This window comes from Centroberyx affinis, unplaced genomic scaffold, assembly GCF_046629955.1.
Source record: "Centroberyx affinis isolate AG114_WGS23_722 - 3 ecotype Tasmania unplaced genomic scaffold, CSIRO-AGI_Caff_v1 ptg001929l_1, whole genome shotgun sequence".
NCBI lineage: Eukaryota > Metazoa > Chordata > Actinopteri > Beryciformes > Berycidae > Centroberyx > Centroberyx affinis.
Window position 1 is genome coordinate 112582 of NW_027280291.1, and position 26580 is coordinate 139161.

The 26580-nt window shown below is 41.8% G+C and overlaps 3 protein-coding genes across 3 annotated transcripts; 2 read left to right on the forward strand and 1 right to left on the reverse strand.

The window, feature by feature from the left end:
• The first annotated feature begins 129 nt into the window (after positions 1-129).
• Positions 130-2974, forward strand: psmc3ip (PSMC3 interacting protein). Its single transcript, XM_071530479.1, has 8 exons — positions 130-190; positions 1232-1332; positions 1416-1505; positions 1619-1730; positions 2008-2153; positions 2306-2359; positions 2650-2709; positions 2839-2974. The coding sequence occupies exons 1-8, from the start codon at positions 172-174 to the stop codon at positions 2893-2895; spliced, it is 639 nt and encodes a 212-aa protein (XP_071386580.1). The 5' UTR covers positions 130-171; the 3' UTR covers positions 2896-2974.
• Positions 2975-5167: 2193 nt separating this feature from the next.
• mlx (MAX dimerization protein MLX) lies at positions 5168-9636 on the reverse strand. The gene is made up of 8 exons (XM_071530478.1): positions 9577-9636; positions 8326-8362; positions 8066-8152; positions 7603-7712; positions 7351-7453; positions 6674-6773; positions 5448-5649; positions 5168-5298 (listed from the first exon to the last, which is right to left on the reverse strand). The coding sequence occupies exons 1-8, from the start codon at positions 9610-9612 to the stop codon at positions 5242-5244; spliced, it is 732 nt and encodes a 243-aa protein (XP_071386579.1). The 5' UTR covers positions 9613-9636; the 3' UTR covers positions 5168-5241.
• A 1539-nt stretch (positions 9637-11175) lies between these two features.
• Positions 11176-26052, forward strand: fmnl1a (formin-like 1a). Its single transcript, XM_071530476.1, is given in 26 exon segments — positions 11176-11803; positions 16220-16303; positions 16671-16778; positions 16853-16926; positions 17096-17179; positions 17288-17431; positions 18442-18550; positions 18924-19000; positions 19083-19176; positions 19623-19697; positions 19797-19907; positions 20026-20175; positions 20309-20410; positions 20676-20984; positions 20987-21284; positions 21428-21564; positions 21721-21920; positions 22067-22301; positions 22413-22481; positions 22565-22645; positions 22775-22904; positions 22983-23146; positions 23248-23349; positions 23447-23542; positions 24137-24251; positions 24395-26052. Coding segments are annotated over 26 exon segments (3399 nt in total). The 5' UTR covers positions 11176-11617; the 3' UTR covers positions 24460-26052.
• Positions 26053-26580: the final 528 nt, after the last annotated feature.

The window sequence follows — 26580 nt, forward strand, 5'->3', positions numbered from 1 at the left end:
ATTGGATGTTTAGAGGCATGGAGGCGGGCGTGAGGGATAACGCCCACATTGCCGACCTAAAAACGGTTTTCTGTACTGTCGAGTGAGCCCTCGTTCTAAAACATAAACGATCTTTTCTGTGACGCATATTCCGCGCGAAACTCGGCTGAGTTCGAGTCAAAATCAAGGAAAATGAGCAAGAAGGATAACGGTAAGTTTCAAGTTAGCTCGTTAGTTAGATGTTTGGATATAGTGACTGTAGATAGCCAGTATTGTTGACATTGTTATCCAGCTGACAACGTTCGTTAGATCTGACAGCTAGCAGACAGTATTCACTGAATGAAGCGATACTAGCTAACGTTAGCCAGACAGCCAACAAGGTAAGCTAGCTCCGCAGGTAAGGACCCCAAATATATTCATATTTCACCACGGAGCCAGATTTGATGTTTTAAATAACCGAATCTGGGGAGATTTGTGTTTGATATGACTTAGAAAAGAACTGCATAACTTCTAGTTGAGGAGATCACAGTGGGGAGAGTGAAACCTGTGATCAAAACAATATTTATTTTTCTTCTGTCATTGGGCTAACAATGTGGGACAAGCTGATATCAACACAAGGACGTGAATGAATCTCATACTTAACGTTATGCCTTCAGCGTTAGGCGGTCAAAAAAATGTTAGTCCATCAGGAATTTGTGTTCATAAAATCACCAAAACTTCCAAGTTATCGCTTAAATGTTAAAGTATGATGTTTATTATATGAATGATATGAAAATATTATTATTTGTTAAAATATTGTGCTTGTCTGGTGAACTGACACAGACTCTCTGTGTGTGTAATGTTTCTGAGCATAACTCTTGGCATCCCTCATACTGTATTATCTGATTTTTTTTTTCATTTATTATAAGCAAACACAAAATACAGATTGACAGGCAATTGAATTCAAAGGAAGAGTGACTACATCACAAAGTTTGTACATATTAACAAAATCTCTCAATCAATTCCTTATCTATCAGAGTCTGATAGATGGGGAGAGTCTGATAGATAAGGAGAGTCGGTGTCTACATTTCAGATTTGTTCTTCAAAAGGCAGGAGGGTCATATAACTTATCAAAGTGCTTGAGGAAGGTCACATTCGTATTGTTATCAATTAATCTCAAGGACTGTAAGAGGTGTTTGAGCTATATAAAATCTAAGAGTGGGGATCTTTTGTTTATGCTCATATTATCAGATTGTCCTGCTGTCATCCACAGGCGGGACGCTCATCCTTGCCTACCTGAATGACAAGAACCGTCCTTACAGTGCCCAAGATGTCTTCTGTAACTTACAAAAGCAGCATGGATTTGGCAAAACGGTGAGGTTAAAATTAATCTGTAAAAATGCTGTGCGTGCTTGAGCTACAGTTAATGATGAATTTGCCAATTCCTGTTTTCCCAGGCGGTGGTCAAAGCCATGGAGCAGCTGGCTCTGGAGGGCAAGATCAAGGAGAAAATATACGGCAAGCAAAAGATTTATTTCGCCGATCAGGTTAGTGTGGCCTTACGAGACTCGGCTCTGAATTAACACATCCCGTTTGTACAGCTGGATCCTTGGAGTAATGATGTATTTTCAATTCAAACTGACCACACACGTCCCCACAGGCTCAGTTCAAAGACGTGAAAGATGCAGATCTGAAGGCAATGGACAGTCAGATCTCCGAGCTCAACACAGAGGTGCAGACCATCAGTCAGAGCTGCAGACAGCTGGATGCAGGTGGGTTACACCGTTTTCTGTAATGTATGGTTTCCAGATAGACAAAATTATTCTTCAAAGGTTGTTTTTTTTGTGGCTTATCTTTGTCAAAGCTTACACAATGTCAAGATGTTTGCAGTCTACATTGTTGTAGGCCATGGGTTGTTGCGGTTTCATTAACAAGTACAGTAAATATTTTGGATGGGACTTTTCTAAGCCTGAGGCACCATGTTGTTTTTGTTGTACTGCCTTTTTTTTAAGGGGATGTTGTGCAATCTTGTGTAATCTGTGGTAACAGAGCTGAAGGAGCTCAGCAGCTCCCTGACTACAGAGGAAATGATGTCAGAGATCCGCGAGCTGAAAGCAGAGTGTTCTGGGTACAGAGAGCGTCTGGAGAAGATAAAGTCGGCCACAAACCATGTCACACCAGAAGAGAAAGAGAAGGTGGGGGGGATGCACTCCTGCTTGTCAATTAGAGTGAACCTTCATCTCAGAAATCTAGTAAAGATTGTTGTAATTTACCAATTTATAAAATGTAGTACATGGCTTTTAGTGTTTTCCCTTTTCTTCCCCCATCTTCCCTTTTTTTGTTGTAGGTTTACAAAGATCGCAATGTTTACGTGAAAGAGTGGAAAAAGAGGAAGCGAATGGTGATGTTTATTCTGACTACCCACTTACATTAAAATGAGGGCTAAACAATAAATGATGCATTGAACTATTTTGCAGTTTGTTTATAAAATGCAATACATATTTTGTTCCTCAAATCAAGGCTAATATGACAAGTACATTAGTAGATAGAGTTCTTGTATTTGCCATAGACCTTTATATTACATAATTTCCATGATTACAATGTCCTTCTGACACAAACTAAGACAAACAAATATTTATATACTTTTTCACAACCAAATGTTCAAACTGCTTTGTGCTGTGCTTCTCTCAGGCATCAGACATGATGAATGCAATTCTGGAGGGATATCCCAAGAGCAAGAAGCAGTTCCTAGTGAGTTGAAAAGCTACAATTCAAGCCACAACTTCATGGAAAATAATAGCATGATAGATATGGTTATTTTGTTTGTATGCTATCATTTTTGGTAACAATAGAATGATGTTCCTGGTTCTCTCCTCACAGGAAGAAGTCGGTGTGGAGACGGATGAGGACTGTAAGGTGGTTGTACCGAGTACTTGACAGAACAGGAAAATACTTGTTTTTAGTTGATTCATCAGTGTAAGCCTATGCAGTGCTAAGCTGTGGAAATAGATTACATGTGTGAACTATCTATAAACCAGAGCAAGTAGTTTATTTATAACTTTCAAGATTTTTTTTGAACAAATATCTTTAATATCTTTTTGAACAATGTTTAATAAAAGTCAAGACATGGAAAAACAATACATTTTTTTGTAGTTGAAAGTATACAAAAATAGCTCAATCACCATCTGTTGACTGCATTTGCAAGACACCAACACTACATTACAGCATTAGACAGCACAGAGATTGTCATCTCCCAAATAATATCTACTCAAAAATTCCCTTTTTAAAGCCTGAACATAAAACCAATGATGTCCTGAGCTCACGGTGAAAATCTCTGCAAATTATTCATTACACCTTTGACAGCTTCACATCCTTTGTTGTTCTGCTTATTGTTTACATGTCACTGAAATGTAACGTTTCAAGTCTGTCTTGGTGCCAGTGTTTGAAAACTGCATTTACAGACTTGTAACGTACAAAGCATGGACAGTCGTTCACAATTTTCAGTTACTTTGTGGGTCTTTGTCCCATTTTCACTTCACCTTGTGTTGATCATCCCATTGTACATTCTTTCATTGAATATTTCTAACAGTCAGAGTTGTAAAGACTTTAAATGTTCCTGATGATAACTTTTGACACTGAACTGCGAACAGAATGTTGCTCCAATAAAATCACCAAACTCAAATCTTCCTCCTTTATCTCTGAAAACATGTAAGAGGTTTCACAGGAACACTGGCTGTAAAGATGGAGACCTGAGACCTTGTCCAGCTCTTGGATTTTTACCCCATCTTCTGTTTTCGTAGACTTCTTATTTCCACATTATATTTTAGGTAAATTAAACAGCGAGGACAACAGTTTCATACATTTCTTCACATAGTGTTGACTTCACTCTTAGGATGGTGATATACTAGGCAAATTTTTGAGAATTATTAAAAAGGACAACAGTCCCAGCAACAGGCAATAAAACGAGACAGGGGTCAAAAATCAATCCTGCTCAATCCTACATTGTCTGACAGGACATTAACGCAGTGGTGTTGAAAATTCACATGTGGTGCTGCACCATACTGCACCATTTGAAACGACCCCTCCCTGATCATAACATGAGAGCCAGTGACAAAATAAATGCAAAGGCTGTCATTTAGCATGTTGGCATTAAAACCACTGCATCAACAGAAGAAATTATGTTGAGTCTGTTGATTAAAAAAAACAACAATAATTCTCTGCCCATTGATGAGCAAACTGCAATATGAAAGGCGTGTTGTTGACATCTCAACAACAACAGGTGGCACATGTACTTCCAATTCAATAACTTCCACAAGTTTTAGTCTTGTTCAAATTAACAGCTGAATTTTGCAGGAAAACAACGTGCACTCTAGTTTTACGGCCAGATTAATCCTACCTCTGCTTGATAACTGACTCCTACCTTTGAGCACTGTCAACTGGAGAAGTAGAAAATGTGCACAAAGCAGGTGCATAAAATGTCAGAGCTCAAGCCATGGCTGCAAAGTCAGCCGATATTGAAGTCTTGGTTCAAACAACAATGCAAGTCATTATTCACTGAACCCGACGCTTCAGTGAACACTGAAAATTACATGTTCAACACAGCAACTCTTCCACCGAACTGGTACAAGTTCAACACGACAAATTTTTTCCATGTAGGCTAGACTATTTTTTTTATAAGTCACTCCCCATATTTAAAACGCTCTTTATATTTGCAATATGGTTGAATTATTTTGTCAATGATCCTTAAATTTTAAACATTTATGCCACCTGATTTACAGGTTTGATTTGTCTGAACAGAGGCACCTCTGTGGCTCCTGCAGACAGAGACTACATTAAGATGCAGGCTACAGTTGTATTTTGTCTACCCAGTGCATCTAAAGCATTCAGCTGCAAACTCTTGATGTCATTTTGACAATATTTTGAGCTCCTGTGTTGGATGAGAAAGCTTTCCTGCATTTCCTATCAGAATAGTAGTAAGGAATATGACTAGTCAGCAGAGGCTGAAATATAACCAGGCTATGCATTTATGTAAACTGTCATGGGCTCTTTCTCACACATATAACCACTTAATCCAATGCAACGTTTCATCTCAACCAACGGTTTGGGTTGAGGCAATCCAATTGCAGCCTGCAAGTCACTGGTGGGCTGAAGTGAGTGTAAATACTGCAGTGTGGCCTGAGGGCGACAGAACTGGCTGAGTGAAGTTTTTACCGCACCCTGAGTGGCCAGAGTAAACCCAGAGTCAATTTCTGGGAGTGAGTTGGGTCCAGAGGTTGTACAGGATCAATACAGCTGGCCGTTGAGCTGCCGGAGCACTCCAACAACAAATTCCCTCAGCGTCTAGGAAGGAACAGAGGAGGCACAGGTTAACCACACTGCCACAGTCTCTAAACATCTTAAAATGGACAAAGCAGTGCTGGCCACTAGCTTCAGTACAAGTTATTATGGTGTTTAATCTGCTGTCCGCTGTGTGCGGAAATATTCCTTACCTGGGGCTTGCAGTGCTCCTCAATCCAGCTGAAGACGCAGGCAGAGAGTTCTTGGAAGCTGCTCACTGAAACGGAGTTGCTGAAAGACTGGAACAGCGAGTCCATGATGCTCTGAAAGATGCTGAACTTGACCTGGTCAGACACCTGCTCCTCTCCCTGCTGTGGGTTGTTCTGGTGGGCCTTCACTATGTGCTCATAGTTCCTGTGATAAACCACAAGGCACTGGCATTATTACAATGCTGCAAAACTTACAGTTTAGCTGCTACTGGTCCACAGAAACAAGTTTAAGTCAAAATGGGAGTAGTGGCCACATCTCTTCAGCAAAGAAATCCTAAACTCTCCCTACACCCTAAATGTATTGGTTGGCCTCTGCAGCTTCCCTACTTCTGAGAAGAGCTGCTACTTGATCCACCTTCAAACTGCACAAATACCCCCTTTCCACCAACTGGAACCCAGTGCTGGTGCTGGTGCCGGTTCGCAGTTGGTTCAACTTGCAAACCTAAGAACCGGTTTGCTTTTCCACGGGCTAGAGAGCCACGTCATTACGTCACTGTATACATCTGTATACGTCTCCGCTTTCCCAGCAACACTAGCGCCAACTTCAAGCACAACAACCAAAATGGCGGAATTGGTCACGATAATCCAGCCCCTGACGTAAGCAGTTCTTTATTCTAGACCAGCAAAGTGTTGGTGCCACTCTGGAACCAGTTTTCCTGGCTGAGAGCCGGTTTTTTGGCTGTCGAAATGCAAAGAACTGGTTCGAGATTAGGCACCCACGAGTTTGTCTGACTCTAGTAGGAAAAACAGCCCAATTCCCCAAAATCTGAACTATCCCTTTAAGCGCATTCTGATAACATAAAATATCCTAACGCATAATTTTAAGTTCTTATACGTTATTTCCCTCAGCTTATGAATTTCATATGTGGAACAGCAGATCTCATACTGCCTCTACAATGTTCTGTGCCAGCATCAAACTCAGTAGGCCATCAGCTAAGAAACGCTTTCACTGCTTGTCTGGCACCAGAATTTCCATTTCCATGTATGTATTCATCTGTCTATGAATGTCGGACATAGATGACTTTAGAATGCAAATGAAGCAAAATGTCTTTATGGGTTTCATCCTAAAGCAGGGAGAGCCTGTTTCACCAGCCACTGGGCCTTTGTTTTACACCAGAAAAGACACAACAGGGGGCTTGGCTGATAAAGTTTGTGAACCACTGTCTTACGTTTTCATGATCTTCAATGCCATCACTTCTTTCCTCAGCATGGACACTTCCTCCTCTTGCTTCTTCTTCTCTTTGTGAAGAAAATGGATGTAGTCAATGGCTGTAAAAAAAAAAAAATGCACCAGTCAGGGATTTACTGACTTATACAAGCATTAAAAAGGACTTGGTGGCAATTTTCTATTTTCCCATAGGCGTGATCTCTCTACAGTCGTTTCCTGTATCTGGAAATCCTGTCATCTTCCCTTTTTCCATCTCAGTCTGTAAATTAAAGAAGGCTGTAGAAACACTTTTGTGGGAACATTATTATAGTCCTTTTATAGCACTGTTATTGTATAAATTGTGCTTCACCTGTATACCCAATCCCACTTACAAGATGAAGTCCTGAGAGATGTATTTGGTTGTAATAAAGGGTAATCTTTATCCGTTCAAATAGTTTTAGCACCCTGAAATAGATGGGCTATGTACAAAAAAGGCTGTAGTCCTTTATCTGTTCATCCAATAAGGCAGAAAAATTCTCCCCAAACTAAAGTCGACAATCTTCATTCTAACCTTATAGTCACAGAGTTATTTAACATCCAAAGTAATCGTTGTAGGTAGCCAAAGATTCAAACCATGTCACTGTCCTAATGCTTATGGATCTCATTGTACATAGAGAGACACTATAAACCACATCTTACTTTTCTGCAAAATAGTAGCCTTGCTGATCTTCTGAGCTCCCACAGCAAATTCAGACTGCTGCTGGCAGGTTGGTACTATTGACTGGAGGTCATCATAGCCTTTCTAGAATAAGAGAGAAATCCATTCATGACTACAGAGAAAATGGAAATCTAAAAATACGATCCAATTCTAAAACTTTTCCAAAATGATTGCAGCTCATTTGAGATGAGTCACAGAGACCTAAGTCCTACCGCTGTCTACTGTGGCCTTACCTTGATAGCGTCCCTACGTTTCTGCTCAGCCTGTGTGTGTGCTTGTCTCCGCCGGTCTTTATAGGAGTCTTTATACGACGTCTCATGCCTGTAGTCACTGTCTTCATCATCTGTACCAGAGAGAAGCAAGACACTGATGAAGAAACATGCTGCTGAGCTCAGACCGTGACAACACTAAGAATAACTGTGTGCTCAATGACAAAAGCACATTCAAAAGGCAAACTGAACTGGGTCACTTGGAAATTCAATTTGAAGGCATTAAAAAAATAATGTAAAAAAGTGTGAGAGACACATAATAAAGCCTACAAGTGTATGCATTTTTATTAAATCACTCAATTTCTTCAGGCAGTCGCACAAACAAATGATTTATTTCTGACATTTACATCACTATCTAAAAGTAGCACAAATTCTGACATTTTCTATGACAGTGTCTGTCAAATTCAGTGCATTATCAACATGATACCTGTATTTGGTACTGAAGAGGCACTTGTCGAGCCGATGCTGTTGGCTCTGGAGACAACGGTACCCTTTCTTGTCTCAGTAAAGAAACCTACAGGGGAAGGAAGATGTCAAAATAATTTCATTGTGAGATGCAAAACCAGACATAGCTTGACAGACAGATCCCTGAGACCAGAAACTCAAGGTTGACATCACATAGTATAAATATTGAATGACATGACAGCTGATTTCCAACACTGGGAGTTGAACTCACTAAATACTCACTGTGGTCAAAGCCATTGTCGCTGAAAGCACCGTCAGTCTGCAGAGCCATCACCAAACAGTAGAAGATGTGGAGAGGAGAAAACAGAGAGACTGAGAGAGTGGAACAACAAGGGGAAATGATGCTGCCTTAACTACTTCAACAATAGACCAACAGCCAGCCTGACGACAGGTAGTCTAAACCCCCACTGACAATTGTCCTGATTTGGCTAAATCAGGAATGACCTGTGCTTTCAGCATAGACCCTTTGTCTAATCTAGGACACACCACACAACAGCAGTGGTTCGGGTTAGGTCCGGAGTCTCCAGGGGTCCCTGAGGGGTTCCAGGGGGTCCCCAGAAAAATAACGAATAGTTTAATCACACCATTATGCCATTCACTATAAGCTGAATGGCTTACGTATACACAGAGTGTATATAAATAAAAATAAACTTTTCTGAGATTAGGTATGTAGGTCTATGCGTCTAAATGAGAGAGGGGTTAGGTGTGTGTATGTGGGTGTTGTCCACATTTCCTTCTATCATCGTATTTTATTATTGTATTACTGCGTTATATTGCTATTTTGTAAACATGGCATATTTGTATGAGAGGGCTTGCCCTCAATGTGTTTTCCCTGTGTAAATAAAGGTTACTATACTAACTATTCTGATCAGAGGTTTCACTCCCCCCGTCATCTCCCTACATACAGCCGAGACAGACAACAAAACGTCTCAGATGAGGATCCCTGAGACAAACCCCTTTATCAAATGGGGGTCTGAAGTCTACAGCATCTCTATCTGGGGGTACTTGGGGGACGGGGGCTGATGCACGACACCACACCACAAACCACACTAACACCACCACAACTAAGGTTAAGGCACAGTGACACATCCTTCTTTGTGACAGCTGCATTTTCCTAACTAGCGTTAGCTAATTAGTGGTCAACTACAAACACACGGAGATAATGAGGACACAGCACCTCATGTAAAGTTTCAGTCAATGCTCTTGACAATGCAAAGTAGACCAAACCACTTTCTTACCTCACATACACCTAACTTTACTGTTGCTGCCCTTTAACAAAGTTAATGTTACAGCACTGCAACGTTAGCAAAAGTTAGCTAGCTAACGTTAGCTGACAAGCTAACAAAGCTCATCTGCTCGATAGCACAACTTCAGCTGCTTGTCATTGACACAGTGTTCATCACAAATCACCGCTGTGACACATCAAATGAACATAACATTTAAAGAAAATTATGAAGTTAGCAAGCTATTTACTTTCCAGTGGTCCTCCGGCGACGTTGGATCCGTCATCTTGGAATGCTATCTAACTACTTGTGCTGCCTTCACGTTCTCCTCGTAAACTCCTACTTAAAAGACTTATCGAGGTTCAAGTGTTTTTTGTCGAAAGTACTAACACTAAAAGTAGTAAAAAATGAGAGAAAATTGATTTTAGAACTCAAGTGGCACTGGGCTGCAGTGGCAGAATGAAGAAGATAAATTCACATCAGGCGTGCAATTGCTATTGTAATTATTAACCAAAATTTGCTGTAAACATCACTTTAACCAGCAAATTTTGGCACGCCATCCATGCTCCCCGCCCCCTAAACGTCACAGACGACAACCTGGATATCACCGGACAACTCCGAGGCTGCGGTCGAATAGTCAAAAAAAAATACGTCCTAAGTGACTTTCCCAGTCGTATGTACCACTCTGCTGGGTCTTCAACGTACTTTCTACTCACAAATGCAATATTTCCGACAACACTTAAAGGCATCATAAACAACAGGGTGAAAGACTGAAGAAAGTGCGCCCGCTGCTGGGCGCAACGTGGAATTAGTATCGAATAACAGTTTCTATTCATTCAAATAGCTGTTATTGGTAGCAATGTTCAGCCAAGTTAATCAATAATAAATAATTTGTTACTTTCACAGCTACACCTGGAAAAATAATACCAACTACGGACTGGCACTCCCTGAGATATGTTGCCTCAAAGTGTTGTTTGAAATATAGTAGTTAGGAGTTAAAATGCACATGAATGATACATCAAAGTGGTAAATACAACTGGGAAAGTTGTAGTTGTCTATGTGATATCCAAGTTGCAGAGATATGATGTTTATAGGGCATCATTCTGGCGAGCACAGAAGCCATGTCAACAACTGATGATAAAAGTAATGTATTCTACTATGATATGTAGCTTTTTTCCATTTAACTAATTAAAATATAAATTACATCCTTGATGCACACTTTCTCCTCTTCATTCTGCCGCTGTTTTGATTTATGTTTTCCAAACTCAGAAGCAGGAATTCACGAGGAGACCTTGAAGGCAGCAGCACTCCCTGTAGGAGTCGGCTTCAAACACAGAGGGACGCTATTGGACAATCCTCTCTGCCTTACCCAAAGTGCACCTCACCTGACACAAAACAACACACAAACAAACAATTCAGTCACATGTGAATGGGAATGGTCAGAATTATCTGACCTTAGGCTAAATGGAAAGGAAGTTAGCTGCAAGAAAATGAATAACTTTTATATTTCAAAGCAGGTGGATTCATGGTAAAGGGAGGAAAAGTTGTCTCAGCGAGTTGCTTTTCTTCACTTTACATTTGTGTAATGCCTGCATATCTGTGTCTCTCATCCTCGGACACTGTCACTGCTCTCTCCCGTCCCCACACCTCACCTCCATCGTCCATCGTCCATCCTCCTGCCATGCGCCCTGCCTGTACCGCGTTCATCTTCCGCCCGGCCCTCTCCACCCCCAGCACTCTGTGTGTTTGCTGTTACCTCGCACAGGAAGTTACTCTTCTGCTTTTGTGCTGCTGCGGTTTCTGTCTGTGCTGCAGTGTGTGTCAAAGTCCCCCTCTCCTTCCTCTCGCAGCCCTCTGTGCTGATTTCACCAGAGGAGCTCTCGGTCAACCGGTGTAAAGAGCAGCGAGGGAAGATATAGGCGGGTCGTTTTCAGAGTGCCATAACAGCAGGCACTTTCAAGGTTTGTTAGGTTGTGAGAGAGAGGAACAGGTTGAAGAGAGGACAGACATGAGGGCGAGCAGCCTTGTTTCGTCAGCCTCCCTCTCCTCAGGACCGAGGCAGATGCAGTAGGCCGCTGGCTTGATGTTGCTCTCACTGAAAGGCCAAAGGGCAGAAAACAGAGGACGTGGTTTGATTTAGGTCTGCTTGCTCTTTTTACGATTTTTTTTCCTCGCTGAGTTTTGGAGTGTTTGTAGAGTCGCGGGCTCGCTCTTGTTTCGGAATACACCGAATTCTCAGGAGAGGGAGTTTGCCTCAACCTTTCCTCCTGGATTACTTGTGGAGATTAGTGATGGGGAATGCGGCGGCAGGGGGCACGGAGCAGGAGCAGGCCGAGGGCCGGGAGGCCAGGAACTCTGTGGGGGCCGGTTCGGGCCTGAGCGACCCCACGCCGACCCTGCAGAAGAAGCAGCCGGCTCCCCCCAAACTGCCCATGCCCCCGGAGGAGGAGCTGGAGGAGCGCTTCAACGTGGTGCTGGTGAGTGAGCAGAGAGGAGGGCAGAGGGCACACACCCTGGACAGCACATGACAATACAGACTTCATACACTTGCTATATTTCTTGCACAATGCCAGTTAGGTATTTACATGTAGAGGCTAAGAAGATTATGAAGGTACACATGGCAAAGAGGCTAAGAAAAAAAACATACATCAAATTTATCAGTTTACAGCTTATAATAAGTAGCAAGTACTCTGATTTGTGTTTTGAGCAGTTTTGCACTCAGACTATAGTGGTTTGTGCTGCCAAACAGCAATTTGACTGAACACACTGGACATTATGTTGGCCTCTTTTTCCCATTTGCAATCTCACATAGTCTTTTAAGATACTTGGATCCAGAGGGCGGTGTGTCTGGTGAGCTCAGAGAGCCAGACTTAACAAGCCGTCTGAATGGCACAAGATCTAGCAAGGCGTGATTTGACCTGTCACTTTGCCCAATGATGTTCGCACAAAAGTGGAGTGGAAAATTGGTAGTAGCCAGTGGAGACTAGTGGAGACAAGTCATCAACAAACTGACCAACAATTGTGGTCGGCTTCATCAAAGTGGCTTGTTTCATTTGCTCTTGTTCATTTGAAAGCGTCTGTTGGAGCTGCCTGGGCAGCTGGCTCCAAGAGGAAGTTGAGCAACACAGTTTACATGAGAAAGACCATGAGACCGGAAGGCAAAATGTTTCATCATTATTTCAACATTTTTGCAACAACTTGGAAAAACATGCAGCCTGATGAAGGTGATGAATATTTTAAGTATTCAAAATAAGGCAGACTATCAAAACCTATGTTATTTAGTGTCAGGGATGACAAAGCACTTGAATCTGACTTTATTTTTGATACATTATTTTTAGATGTGGTGGAAAAAACACCAAATTGAGTGGAATACCAATCAATTTAAGAATCTGATTTTTATGGTTTAGGATAGTCTAACTCGTATTAACAAACATAAATAACCAAGAGAACCAAGGCTCTAAGCTGTTATGTCAGGCTGACAAATAGCCTGCAGCTGCTCCATTAACATCGATTAGAAGTTTGAGAATGTGAACTCATACAAAGTTTGTCTGAAGTTTGAAATCGAAATTAGATTTATATATTTTCTATTTTATGCGGTGCTGCTGTAGCGCTGCTATCTGCTCCCTCCCAGAAAAATACACTTCACCATCTTTCCATATGGTGCTTTGGTGTGACATCACAGGTTATGGGTGGGACAAAATCTCCTCTTTTGTCTCTTGGCTATGGGAGACGATAATGAATGTTTTCAAAAGGAGACACACAGGATGAACTGTCCAGGGAATCTGAGGATGTATAAAACATTTCTCTCTGACAAAACTGATCTTTAAAGGTTAGCTCCGACTTGTGAGCTCAAACTCAAACTCCCCCTTTATCTGACTTCACCTGTTAGCTGATCAGTTCAACCAGGAGAACTAATTAGTGACATCAGCAGGTTGTTGTCAATGTCTGCAGACACAACAACGCTGAAGCAGGAGCCACATAAAGAGAACAACAACAGCTCATCAAGATGTTTCCTCCTCAGAGGATGGTAACTAGAAGGAGTATGGCCAACAACTTTATTTTTTTTGTCTTAGTAACCTTTTCTGAGTGTGAGAGTCCCTTTGTCTGAGAAATGATCCTTATTTTAACTGACAGTAGTGGCATTTGCTGTAAAAGAAAATGAAAAGTTTTAAAACAACATCACCCCTTCTCAGGATTCTCCCTCATTAAGTATTTTTTCTCCTTTCTAATATAATATAGGTACAAAGACAATCAATAATAATGTTAAAAATACTCTAAAATAATGCATAGATTCCCAAAGTGTGCATATATTCAAAAATGTACCTAAAAATTCCCAAAGTTGTCTCAAAAATCCTGAAAAAGGGGAAAGTTTCTGGAATTTCACAATAATCACAATTGACAAAAGTTCATGTCTGACTCATTGCTAAACACTTTCTTCTCCTAAATATCATCCACCAACCTTTTCATTTACACTCAGATGACAAACCCTTTGTTCCTCTGAGAATGCACATGTCATCATGCTTGAAGACACGAGTCACAAAGCGATTTCATGTTTGTAATCATCATTACGGTTTTGGGGAAACTATTTAGGAATATATGTGTGACATATCATGCAGATTCTCTCTGAAACTGAACCAGGGCGGCCTCTGCCTGTTTCCTGCCCTGCAGTCCCTCTGTGTGATGTGAGAGTATGACCTCACTTCCCTCTTTCACCAAATTCATATTAATCTAAAATCTAAACGCGCATCATCCTGTGCCATCTGTCCCTAACTGTGTATAAGAGGCACAGCAAGAGAGAGAGGGGTGATCATGTTGAATTGGGAGTCCAGATTTTGTGTCACTCAGCCAGGACCTGAGAACTGGACTTCCTCTTAGTTTCTACACTGTGTCTATAAATTGTGACACTCTTAATGTTCATGGCAGTCAATGCAAATGAACATGCACACAAGTCTTATGTGTTTTTTCTGTTATAAGTGTTGTCCCACAAAAACCACCATGAGACCCCTCCCTCACCCCACCAAACACAAACCTGTTACTCCCCAGCAAGGCAAGAGGCCATTTCCGTTTTTCTTTCTTTTTTCTTCTTTTGTGTTAAAAAGAAACCACAAACTGCTGCTTGAGCATGCACACTGTACAACCACACCCTCACTGGTGGAGTCAAGATTGAAAAATGCCTTCTAATAACACCCAATGAAGAATAGGATTACATGCTCAATGCACATCAACAGTAGCCAAAGACCTTTCAACTTTTGTTTTATTTAAAATCCAAACTGAATAAAATAATCCTAAAGTTCTAAAAGGTAAAGGATGATGCGATATGACATTTTCTTTCTTTATTAAGTTACTCATCAGAATATGATCAAACATACTCCTTACCAAGAAGAGTAACTTTTAGTAACAGATTCACACCAATTAAAAAAAGAATAAAACAATAATTTTAACAACATATTTTAGCGTAGGTCAGTCTCTCACAATGCTGAGTAGCAGTTCACGACCATGCATACTTGCTCTATTTTTGTCTTAAACATATGTACAGTTGAGATTACAGGAAACTATCACAATAAACACCAACACTGAATGTCTCATTAGGGTGATTGGCTCAAAGCAGAACAGCTTGAGTGGCATTTGAGATAGATTTTAAGTCTATTTGAAGGATGCTACATCTTTCTTCCCCGAGAAATTCCTTCATTTGGTCCAGAATCTTCCATAATTGTTCAATTGGGTTGAGCTCTGGTGAATGGGACAGTCATAGTACGGTTTATATTGTTTCCACATTCATTAAGCCATTCAATGACTTATGACTCATTCCCTTTGGATGGGGGTGCTGTCTCTAAATACATTACACACAAGTGTCACGCCTCACCATAGGAAGAGAGCGATTACTCAGAAATGGCATTTATAGGCAGAGGATGAGTTGAGCTAAACCTACGAAAATCACCCCACCTGCTTTCAGTATATAGCCGCTCAAATTATATTCATTTGCATAGTTTCTGATTCTTTTTTTTTTGTGAAGGTGGGGTTTCCTGAGATCTGTGCAAAGTGCTTCATAAAGTGGAGAGCAGCTTATAGAAATGTGCGTGACAGTACAAACTCATAATGAAAAGAAAAAACTCTAGCATGTGAGAGTATTTAGTTAAATGTAGGTCATTGAATTTGACTATTTTTCGATGAGTGAATGATGAAAGGTTTTGACTTCTGCATTATTTGCCATACCACACTATTCTTTGTGAGTGTTAGAACCTTTATGATGATCTCTCTTTAATTCAAATTTGTTAAAAAAAAATAATGAATTGCTTAGTAGTGGAGTGGGTTCACATACATTTTCATGCCACTGTATGTGCCTCGTTTCATTAACCCAGGACAATCCTCAGTATGGGCTTCAGTATGGGCATTCTAGTGAGAATTTTTAGACTTAATTGTCACATACATATAGACTCTGAAAGGGTGAGTCAATCATTTCTCGAAACGTTATGTACCAGTACAAAATTGTGTGTTCTGCAGCAGATCGTACCCATTGACAACCATCAATACATACATGTAAACACTGAGTCATCTCTGTGGTTCAGCCTGGCAGTTTCATCCTTCTGCTTTACTCTGAAGAAGCATTTGCGGTCTGATAACATTTGACATCACTGCATACGCAGGAGCGACACACAAATGACAATGTGGAATAATTAGGTGCTGAACGGCAGTAGAGGCCTTAACATGAAATGCAGAACAAAAAGAATCCTTAAAAATCATATAAAGCTACAAAGCTGACAATTATAAGATAGAAATAATAAATACATATAATATTCCCACTGCATCCTCCCAAAATCACATTCTGAAATACATAATCCAGCTGATCACTTCAGTTTCTGTAGGTTTTTACCGGCCTCTCTCTTCTCTTTCAGAGCTACATGAACTTGCCCCCAGATAAACTGAAGCTATTGAGTCAGTATGACAATGAAAAGAAGTGGGAGCTGGTCTGTGATCAGGTAAGAGCACTTTTACCTAAAGCACTGATTAAGAGCTGGTTTCACATTTAGACCTTAACATACCGATATCTTATTAAGCCTTACAGTTCTGTTCACTGGAGCACAGTAATGAAACACTGTACTGTACTGTACATTTACATAAACCTCCCAAATGGATGTGTGGTACAGAGCAGAGCGCAGTGTAAAACCTTGCAGCAAGGCTCTGTGGTGGCAACGGATGCCATGGAGGCGTCGGCATGGAAACAGAGAGCGGTTTGTGGCTGTTGTGTTTAATAGCACAAGCGACGCTAACTATAGACGCTGTGCACTGCTAGTTCTGTCAAAAGCAAACTTTGACCCCCGTCCTCTGTGACGCCGTCTGTCCCAGGAGCGCTTCCAGGTGAAGAGCCCCCCCTCCACCTATCTGACCAAGATCAAGAGCTTCTACCACGACCAAGGAGGGGTGCCGCGCAGGGTGGGTGCAAAACCTCACCTTGTTTTCACATTTAACACATTTTAAGTCTTCTCAGTCCACAAAGGCTCATGAATACTGACTCTCTCTTGTTCCAGCTGAAGAAGCGGATCCAGGATGCCACCCAGGTCCTTAAAGACTTGGAGATTTCCCTTCGCACCAATCACATCGGGTGAGCATGTGAAGTCAGGATGGGCCCCACTGGTTTGATGCTTAATAGGCAGTTTGAGTCCAGTGTGCAGCAGAGCAAAGAAAACCAATCTGAGCACAGAATATACAGTACATAACAACAAAAATGTCTCTCTTTCTGTGCTCAATCCATTCTCTCTGTTTCTCTCTAGATGGGCCCAGGAGTTTCTCAATGAGGAGAACAAAGGTCTGGATATTTTGGTGGAGTACCTGTCCCATGCACAGAGCGATGCCACGTGAGTGCCAGCAACATATGAACTCTCTCAGAAACCGGTGGCGTTTGTGCAGTAAAATGATATATATCTGTATGTATGTTCATCCTGTATGTGTAAACGTTTCCGCAGGTTTGACACGGAGGGACTTGAGAATGGTGGCACACTGTCGGAGAGAGGAAAGCCTACAGAGAGGTCAATGGAAGACTTGAATAAGAGCACCAGCAGCTCCCAGTCACATGGCATGACCAGAGCGGCTCGAGCCCTGACTGTAAGGTAGGAACCTCCTGACATGAAGGATTAGTCAGGTACAGCAGCAAGGATCAGCTGAGTCAATAAATTATGATAATTCACAATCCATAATACACAAATAAAGAAGATCATATGAAGAACCCAAAGATCTTGTATACATGATGAGATTGTATACATGGTGAACTCCACATTATGAATTCTGACCAAAAGGGAACTTTCAACTTACCTGATTGCACAAACAAACATATATAACCGAATCAATCAAGGGAGAAACGACGTGATCACGGTGTGATGTGGTGCCACAAGACAGGACTGTTTTCTCAGAGGGGCTGAACTGTGTCGAGCCAAACCTTATCTCTGTCTTTCCGCAAATCAGTCTTTTTAATTGCATATTCAGGCCCGGATCGACTAAATGTGTGTGGCTTCACTAATGCAGATGCACTTATAAAAAGTGATGGCTCTGATTAATTAACCAAATGTAGCAGCTTTTTATTACTATAAAATATGCAGCAAATTGGGGCGCCGACTAAATGTGTTTTTAACCTAATCAATATGCCTTTTCAGGTGTTTCAGTGTTACAGAGATTAATTATACAACACTTTCTTTATTGCTCCTCATTAAATTTCAGGGGTATTTTTTTGCTAGACAGCAGTTCCTCTTGACATGGAGACATTGCCACCATGAAGAATACATTAATATTTCGCAGCCTCCTTTACACATATTCTTCGCTCATTTGTTGAGAAGTTCATTCTTTTTTTTCCCCTTCCACCTGATGCCATGTTTCAGCTGTCAGACACGCACACTAGAACATCAAAACAGCGCCTGGGGTCTTGTTATAATTGGCTAACTACTAACTGTGGTCAAACTCATTTGCATGACAGAATTGCAGACAGTTACAACCATTATTTTTGTATGTGGTAATAACTTGTACCCCTCTTAGCAGATCTGGGCCTCAGCATGTAACCATTTGCGCGTCGTTTTTCTTCTCTAGAAGTATTAGCTCACGTCTACCTATTCTTGTATTCCCTTTGCAGGTTAAGCACCACTCTGGTGAACAAGATTCATAAAAAGCCCCATTTAGCCACCCAGAGAGACGACGTGCATGTATGCATAATGTGTCTGCGAGCCATCATGAACTACCAGGTAGAGTCTTACATCGGACTTCTTCCCTTAATGCTGCAAAACCAGTCCATCTGAACAAGTCATTCATCTCATATTCAGTCATGAAATTAGATTCTTCCAATGGGATGACATAAGTCCACTTGTCTCCATTGCAGTTTCACTTGTTTCAGTACATTGTTTTCACTTGTTTGCTGGAATAAGATTTTAAGACTTAATGTCAGATTAAATGACTTGCTGTTGATTAAATAACTTGGTTTTTGCAGTGTAGCTCTTCTCTGACAAGCCTACACTCCGACTACACACAGAAACAAAAGACACAACACACATTTTCTGCACTTTTTTGAACACATCAGCTCTCTTGGGTCAGCTGCTTATGTTCTTCTTTTGCTTGCAGTCTGGTTTTAACCTGGTGATGACTCATCCACGCTGTGTCAACGAGATCACCCTCAGTCTCAACAGCAGGAATCCCAGGTAAGTGCATTTGTGTGAGTGTGTGTGTGTGTGTGTGTTATCCATCTGTCGATCCATATCTTACCCCCCTCCTCTGTGACAGGACCAAAGCCCTCGTGTTGGAGCTGTTGGCTGCCGTGTGCCTTGTCAGAGGGGGACATGACATCATTCTCTCTGCCTTTGACAACTTCAAAGAGGTGAGAAGAGTTTATATTATTAATTTCATCACATTACATGTTCCCATTTGACTGTTGGTCATTCAGTCATACCATTGTTCCAGACTTCCCCTCTCCTATTACTCATCTTATGACTGACACAGTCCACCCCTCACATGCACTGTGGTCATGTTTAGAACTTGTGTAGAACTGAGTTGCGTGTGTCTGTGTGTGTGTGTGTGTGTGTGTGTGTGTATGTACGTGCATGTTGGAATTCTAAACACAAGTACAATGAAGAACTACGAAATATACCTGATGCATGCATTGTTGAAGAAGTTACCACATGTAATGAATATCAGTTATCAAAAAACAGTCTGTGTTTATGGTCGGATTAAGTCAGGCGACCTGGCTGCTTGCGCCCCCATGTGGGCAGCAATGTAAATGAATATTCCTGTAAACATTTAGATATGCCTATCCTCTTATCTTAGGTGAGCAGAGAAAAGAACCGCTTTGAGAAACTGATGGAGTACTTCACTAGTGATGACAGCAACATTGACTTCATGGTAGGTCCACAAACCAAGCAAATCTGCCTGATAGTTTCCCACATATACTGAGAGGCTGACTGGTAATTAATGGTCATATGTGATTGCGTCCGTCTTCAGGTGGCTTGCATGCAGTTCATAAACATTGTGGTCCATTCAGTGGAGAACATGAACTTCCGGGTCCATCTGCAGTATGAGTTTACCCACCATGGATTAGACCAGTATCTGGAGGTAAGCAGGGTTTTTTTGCTTTTTCACGAGATGGTTGAGCGCTCAAGTCCCTAATTGACTTCACTCGTGCTATGATACTTAATGTGTGTGTGTGTATGTGTGTGTGTGTGTGTGTTAGAGTCTGAAGCTGACAGAGAGTGAGAAGCTGCAGGTGCAGATCCAGGCCTACCTGGACAATGTGTTTGATGTAGGAGCCCTGCTGGAGGATGCTGAGAACAGAGGAGGGGTGCTGGAGCATGTGGACGAACTGCAGGAGCACAACTCACAGGTCAGCCATGAATACACAGACAAAGTGAAGAAAATAAGAAAATCAAGATAAAGGAGAGGCAAATTCCTGCAAATTGTCCATAATGGTGTAGGTTGTTAAATGCTGTTGGTGTTGTTCATGTGTTGTGTTGCAGCTGAGTGCCAGGCTACAGGAGATTGAGGGTCAGACTGCAGAGAGAATGACTGAGCTAGAAACTCTGCTCATGCAGGCCACCAAGGAGACTGAGCTGCTCAAGGTAAGTACTGCCCCATGACCTGTACATGGTATAATGAGATTAATTAGCCAAGAGAGGTGCACCACTCTTGCAATGATTTACTGAAATCAGGTTAAAATGATGGCAGTTGACTTTATTTCAATAAGTCATCTTTTTAATTTACAAAATTCAAAGATAAGAGAGCATTTGCACCTATCTTCTCAGGTGAATCTTATAACTTCCTCCTGCTGTTTAAACACGAAACTTCCTTCTTGTATCTATGTGTGTGTGTGTGTGTGTGTTACAGGAAAGCCTGCGAGAGTCCTGTTCCCAGGTCAGTGCCCTGCAGCAGAGGGAGAGGGAGCAGGAGCTGAACAGGGAGAGGGAGCGGGACAGGGAGCGTCTGACACAAACTACCCCTCAGAGCTCCTCAGAGTTGGAGCAGAAGGTCCAGGAGCTGCAGGACAAGGGTCTGATCCGGCTGGGACGCACCGCCTCGGGGGGTTTGGACATCCAGGTGGTGCCCGTCACCGTGGTCGAATACGTCCCGGCGCTGGCCTCTGATCCCCCCCGGCCCAGCGCCCCAGGCCACGATGCTCCCGATTCTGCATCCTCACCGTCCAGCCTCCCCCCTCCGCCGCTCCGCCCCCTCCCCCTCCACCCCCTCCCCTGCCTGGTTGTCCAGCGGAGAGTGCGTCTCCTCCTCCTCCTCCTCCACCTCCACCTCCACCGGGGGCTGGCGGAGCTGTCCCACCTCCACCGCCACCTCTACCGGGGGCTGGCGGAGCTGTCCCACCTCCACCTCCGCCTCCTCCCGCTCCCGGAGGAGGTCCGCCACCTCCCCCTCCCCCGCCTGGCGGTGGACCCCCGCCTCCACCTGGAGCACCCAACGCTCAGTCTGGTAAGGAGACTGACTGAGAGGGAAAGGGATGACGATAGGCTCTAAGATGTACCGACAAGCATCATAAGTTGGAAAACAATCGTCTGTCATGCAATGGATTAACAAAGATCTTACACCATTTGTCCTCTCTCTCGTGTTCTCTCTCTTTGTATCACTCCCTCTTTCCTCAGGGTTTAAGAGCAGGAAGCCCGTCCAGACCAAGTTCAGGATGCCATTGTTAAACTGGCAGGCTTTACAACCCAACCAGGTGTCAGGCACTGTCTTCAACGAGCTGGATGACGAGCAGATCTTAGGGGTAAGAGGGCCCACACTCCATTCTCTACATGCACTGTATATCCTGACAGAATACTGCAGTTTGATGTGAGAATACCCAACAACAATTTGTTTTCCCCCCTAACCCTCTCTGCTTCCTATCTCTTACCATCCACCTCTCGCTCTCTGTGTATATCAGGAGTTGAACATGGAGATGTTTGAGGAACAGTTTAAGACCAAGGCCCAGGCTGCCCCAGCAGACCTGTCCTCTGTAAAGAAGGTGGCCAAGAAGACCCCCAGCAAGGTGGCGCTGATCGAGCCCAACAAGGCCAAGAATCTGGCCATCACGCTGCGCAAGGGGGGAATGAGCCCACCTGACATCTGCACTGCCATAGAGACGTACGAACTTCTCTGACCATCTGCTGTATTGTTCCATCCATGTGTCTTCATTCTCTCTATTCTCCACCTGACATTTTTGAGACTCGTCCTTTGCAATTTCTATCCTAACTATCCAAATGTTACTATATTCACCACTCTCTGTCCAGGTATGACCAGCGGACTCTGACCTTAGACTTCCTGGAGTTACTGGAGCGGTTCATACCATCAGACTATGAAGTGAAGCTGCTGCTCAACTATGAGAAGGAGGGCCGTCCAATTGAGGAGCTGTCTGACGAAGACCAATTTATGATTCGCTTTGGGAAGATTCCTCGTCTGAGCCAGCGAATAAACACCCTCACCTTCATGGGCAACTTCCCGGAGACTGTCAAGCGTCTGCAGCCGGTGAGTTTGTCAAGCAGACTGTAACCCTTTAGAAGGTGACAACTGGTGCGTGTGATTTGAGATTTAGGTTCCAAAACTAATGTATTTCTTTTGTTTTTTCCTCATCCACAGCAATTGAACTCCCTCATTTCTGCTTCCATGTCCATAAAGTCTTCCGACAAACTGAAGAGGATCTTAGAAGTAAGTAAAAGAGACTACAGCGTGCTTATGGAGCATCCAAAATCTGTGAGTGTGTGTAAGTCATCTCATCTGTTCTCCTTCAGATCATTCTAGCCTTTGGTAACTACATGAACAGCAGTAAGAGGGGCACAGCCTACGGGTTTCGTCTGCAGAGTCTGGACCTTGTAAGTAGTCCTTCTTTTACATACTGACTCTTGCACTTCAAGACAAACATTCTGAGTACCTTAAAAAAAATGAAAAACACCTTGAAATCCTTAAAAAAAATCCACTCCATCATTGTCTTTACTTTTCAGCTGCTGGAGACCAAGTCCACTGATCGCTCCCAGACACTGCTTCACTTCATCACCAACATCGTCCAGGAGAAATACCCCGACCTGGTCTCCTTCTACTCAGATCTACACTTTGTGGACAAGGCTGCCCTTGGTACATACGTACACAATTATGTAGTTTTGCTACTGTAAATCATTCATGAGTTTAAATGTATTTGTGTTTCTTTTTCAGTATCCTTGGACGGTATTCTTCATGATATCCGCTCATTAGAACGGGGAATGGAGATGACCAAGAAAGAGTTCCTGGTGCAGGACGACAGCCCGGTGCTGAAGGACTTCATCAAGACCAACTGTGATCTGTTGGAGTCTTTAGTCAAAGACAGCAAGACAGCACAGGTTAGAGCACAATCCAAAACAAACTTTCATTGACACACCTTATCACACCTTCTATAAACAAACATGTCACATCTTCTCTCACTCTGTCTTTCTCCCTCCAGGAGGCGTATGGCTCTGTGGTAGAGTATTTCGGAGAGAACCCCAAAACCACACAGCCTTCCATGTTTTTCCCTACATTTGTACGCTTCATCAAGGCCTACAAGGTGAGGATGTGTGGTAGGTTTCTCATATTTATCCCTTACAATGTGTTCCAATGCTTGAATCATCCCAACTCTTTCCTGTGTCCCTGACTGAACCCAGAAAGCAGAGCAGGACAATGAGCAGAAAAAGAAAATGGAGAGTGAGATCAGTAAGGAAAAAGAATCACCATCTCCCAACAAGGCTGGGGCACAAAAGGTAGGAGATTTAAGGTCCACTCTGTACACTATATAAATCATATAATAGAGATTATTATTGATTGGTTGTTGGTGTGTAATTATAAATGTACAGAAATACATTATAGTCCAGGCATTTTACCCAAAAATGTGGGTCAACCTCTCACAAATTGCAACAAAAACAAACTCAATGGATTTTGTGTACTCAATATGTTCTGAATGAGAGAAAAAAAGTCCTAAGGAATTGTATGAAGGGAAAGTTTTGAAAATCACCTAAATATGATCCTACCAAAATGCCTTTTTAGCCTTTTTTACAATGTAAGTATGGGACTAACTATGGGAGGACTGTTCAAACCATGCCCACTTTGAACTCTAACTATTCTTTCATACATTAAGCTAGAAACTCCATTCAAATTTTAAACGGGTCACCACTTTTAGCACTTTATTACTCTTATTCAGCTTTTTGATACCTTTTGTACTTTTTGAGAAATCGCAGTTTAAGTTTTATACTTTTTTCAACCTTTATAATGGGATCCTATTATGGAGCCGATTATAATCCTAGATATTATAAATATCTAGGATTATAATCGGCTGTTATTTTTTTGACCATTGGCAGTCGCCTATGATGCCCAAGATGCCCCAGATGGACCTGATAGCGGAGCTGAAGAAGCGGCAGGTGAAGCCCCAGGTACGCGAGGGGAAGGACGGCGCTCTGGAGGACATCATCACAGGTAAACGTAATGTGATACTTCCTGGAGGAGCCAGATGGGGATGTATTAAACGTGTGTGTGTTGTCATGTTTGATGTTTTACATGCTGTGAGCTCCTGAAACCCTACTTTTAAACTCACTAAACCTGTCTGTGTTCTGCCTCAGATTTGAGGAACACGCCATACAGGCGGACAGACGGTCGGCGGCCGGCACAGCGCCAGGACACCTGAGCCGCTTCTGCTCCAAGAATTATCATAATGCAACTGGAATCACACTTAAACATACAGAGAAGAGAACGAGCATAAAAAAAATGTCTGTACATATATAAAATTACATAACAGGTCTATGGAAGTTTCATTTTTCTAAAACATTTTTGCTCTGTAAATAGAATTGAGTAGAAATAATTACAGACATATTATTTGTAATGCAACAGTCCAAGACTTTGATTCCAAATCTTGCTCAAATACATTTTTAATACTTTGTATCGCTCATATGGCTTTAGATGTAAAAAAAAAAGTGTTGTTCTTACTTTTAAAAAATAAAAAAAATATAAGATCCCATAGCTTTATTTTTACCTAATAGGCCTACTTTTTTTTTTTTTTTTTACAATTATTTCAGTATTTGCATTTCCTCTACAATGTGAGTGTTGGGACCTGAACATCCACAGCTTTGTATGCACGTTTCCAAAGAGCCATCCTAAAACAGACAACCAGACACCTTTGACCCCACTGTAACTACTCAGCATGAAGCAATATCCAGACTCCACGACTGTACAAGAGAGCTGCACTTTATTAGACACACAATCACAGCAAATTATGTACAAAAGAAGGCAGGTTCAACTGCCTACTGTCTTCTCACGGGAAAAACACACACATTTCTCACAGAATATCATGGCATCCACACTGATAAATTAGTATCTCCAGTATCGGTAGGCTTTTAAATTTATATATCATTATATTATAGATCTATTTTCTGTATTATTTTGTTCTTATATCACACTACTCTACAAATGGGAGAATCACTCTGTGGAAAGAGTACACCATTATTGGTGGGTTTTCTGGTTGGGGTGCGTTCAAGCATTCTGAATCGTTCATCACTCTTAGCCACCACCATCATCATCATCGACATCATCATCTTCATCATCACCACATAACAGATCACAGTAAGATTGAGCATGCCTGTGTCACAGATACCAAAATAATGTTTCATTCTCTACAGTTGTAAACCTCTAACATGGAACCTCTTTTCTCTCTCTCTCTTTCTCATTTTTTTGAGAAAACATGTAGACAACATTTTTTCAACTGCACCGTGCGATTGCTTGAGACTATACATGCATTGTTTTGTTTATACCTTTGTACCCATCATATTTTATTAATAAAACATTTTCTTTTGGACATAACAATTTGTTGAACTCGCTAGGAATGACTTGGTCTATTTACATATCGATTTGTTTTTGTTTTCTATTTTTGATGCCAAGATTTTTGAACATCCACACATTCATGTAAAAATCTCATATACATACTACAGAATGTAGGTTCATTATAAAAAAAAAAAGATACAATGGCAAAATAAGAGAAAAAAAAAAGCTATAAATCCATATAATTCCATATAATTCCCTTATTGTTCCATCTCTGTGGTTTTAGTTAACGATTGTGTGGTTTAGCTTCACTGCTACCTAAAGCCACTTTGTGCAACGACTGGAACAGAATGAGCAACAAAAATGCATTTCCACCTGTTGTAATGGTAAAGAGCCTGTTCTCTATTCTCTGTTAACGCTTTTCCACTGAGCATCCACATCCACATCGCTGCCTCTCCTGTTCACAAGCAGCCATAACACACAGAGGACAGTTAAAGCCAAATAAATCAATCTATCTATCAGCAGCAGCAAGGCTCTATATGAAGCAGGTGGGCCCACAAACTCACCTTTCACAGTAGTTACCACAACGTCTGTGTTTCTGACTATCTCCAACATTACTGAATCACAAATACAGGATGGGGCAGAACCAAAAACAGACAAAAAGAACAGAAAACAACCCCTGACAACAAATGAGTAGTAGCAAGAGAAGCCCCCTAAGCACAGGCGCTGGTCTTACACCTCAAGGTGACCCTTTACATAGAGAGGCAAAGGTGCAGACAGTGTGCTGGACAAGCGTTTTAAGGGAAAAGCTTTTCATAAATCAAAATCAAAACAAAATCAAACTCAGAGTGCTAATAAAGAAAACCCTAGAATTAAAAAATGAACTCCAGTGTATATTACAGAGGCTAACTGTCATCTATACAGATAATATTTTCAAACAAATATAAAAATGTTCTGCATATGAATAAATAATTTGCCCGTGTGAAATGCAATA

Coding starts and splice junctions, on each gene's coding strand:
- psmc3ip (XM_071530479.1), top strand. Junction 1,333..1,415: donor AGCATGGATTTGGCAAAACG/GTGAGGTTAAAA, acceptor CTGTTTTCCCAG/GCGGTGGTCAAAGCCATGGA. Junction 1,731..2,007: donor CTGCAGACAGCTGGATGCAG/GTGGGTTACACC, acceptor CTGTGGTAACAG/AGCTGAAGGAGCTCAGCAGC.
- mlx (XM_071530478.1), bottom strand. CDS start 9,612: ATGACGGATCCAACGTCGCCGGAGGACCACTGGAAA. Junction 8,363..9,576: donor CGCCGGAGGACCACTGGAAA/GTAAATAGCTTG, acceptor ATGGCTCTGCAG/ACTGACGGTGCTTTCAGCGA. Junction 5,650..6,673: donor GCATTGAAGATCATGAAAAC/GTAAGACAGTGG, acceptor GGTTTATCACAG/GAACTATGAGCACATAGTGA.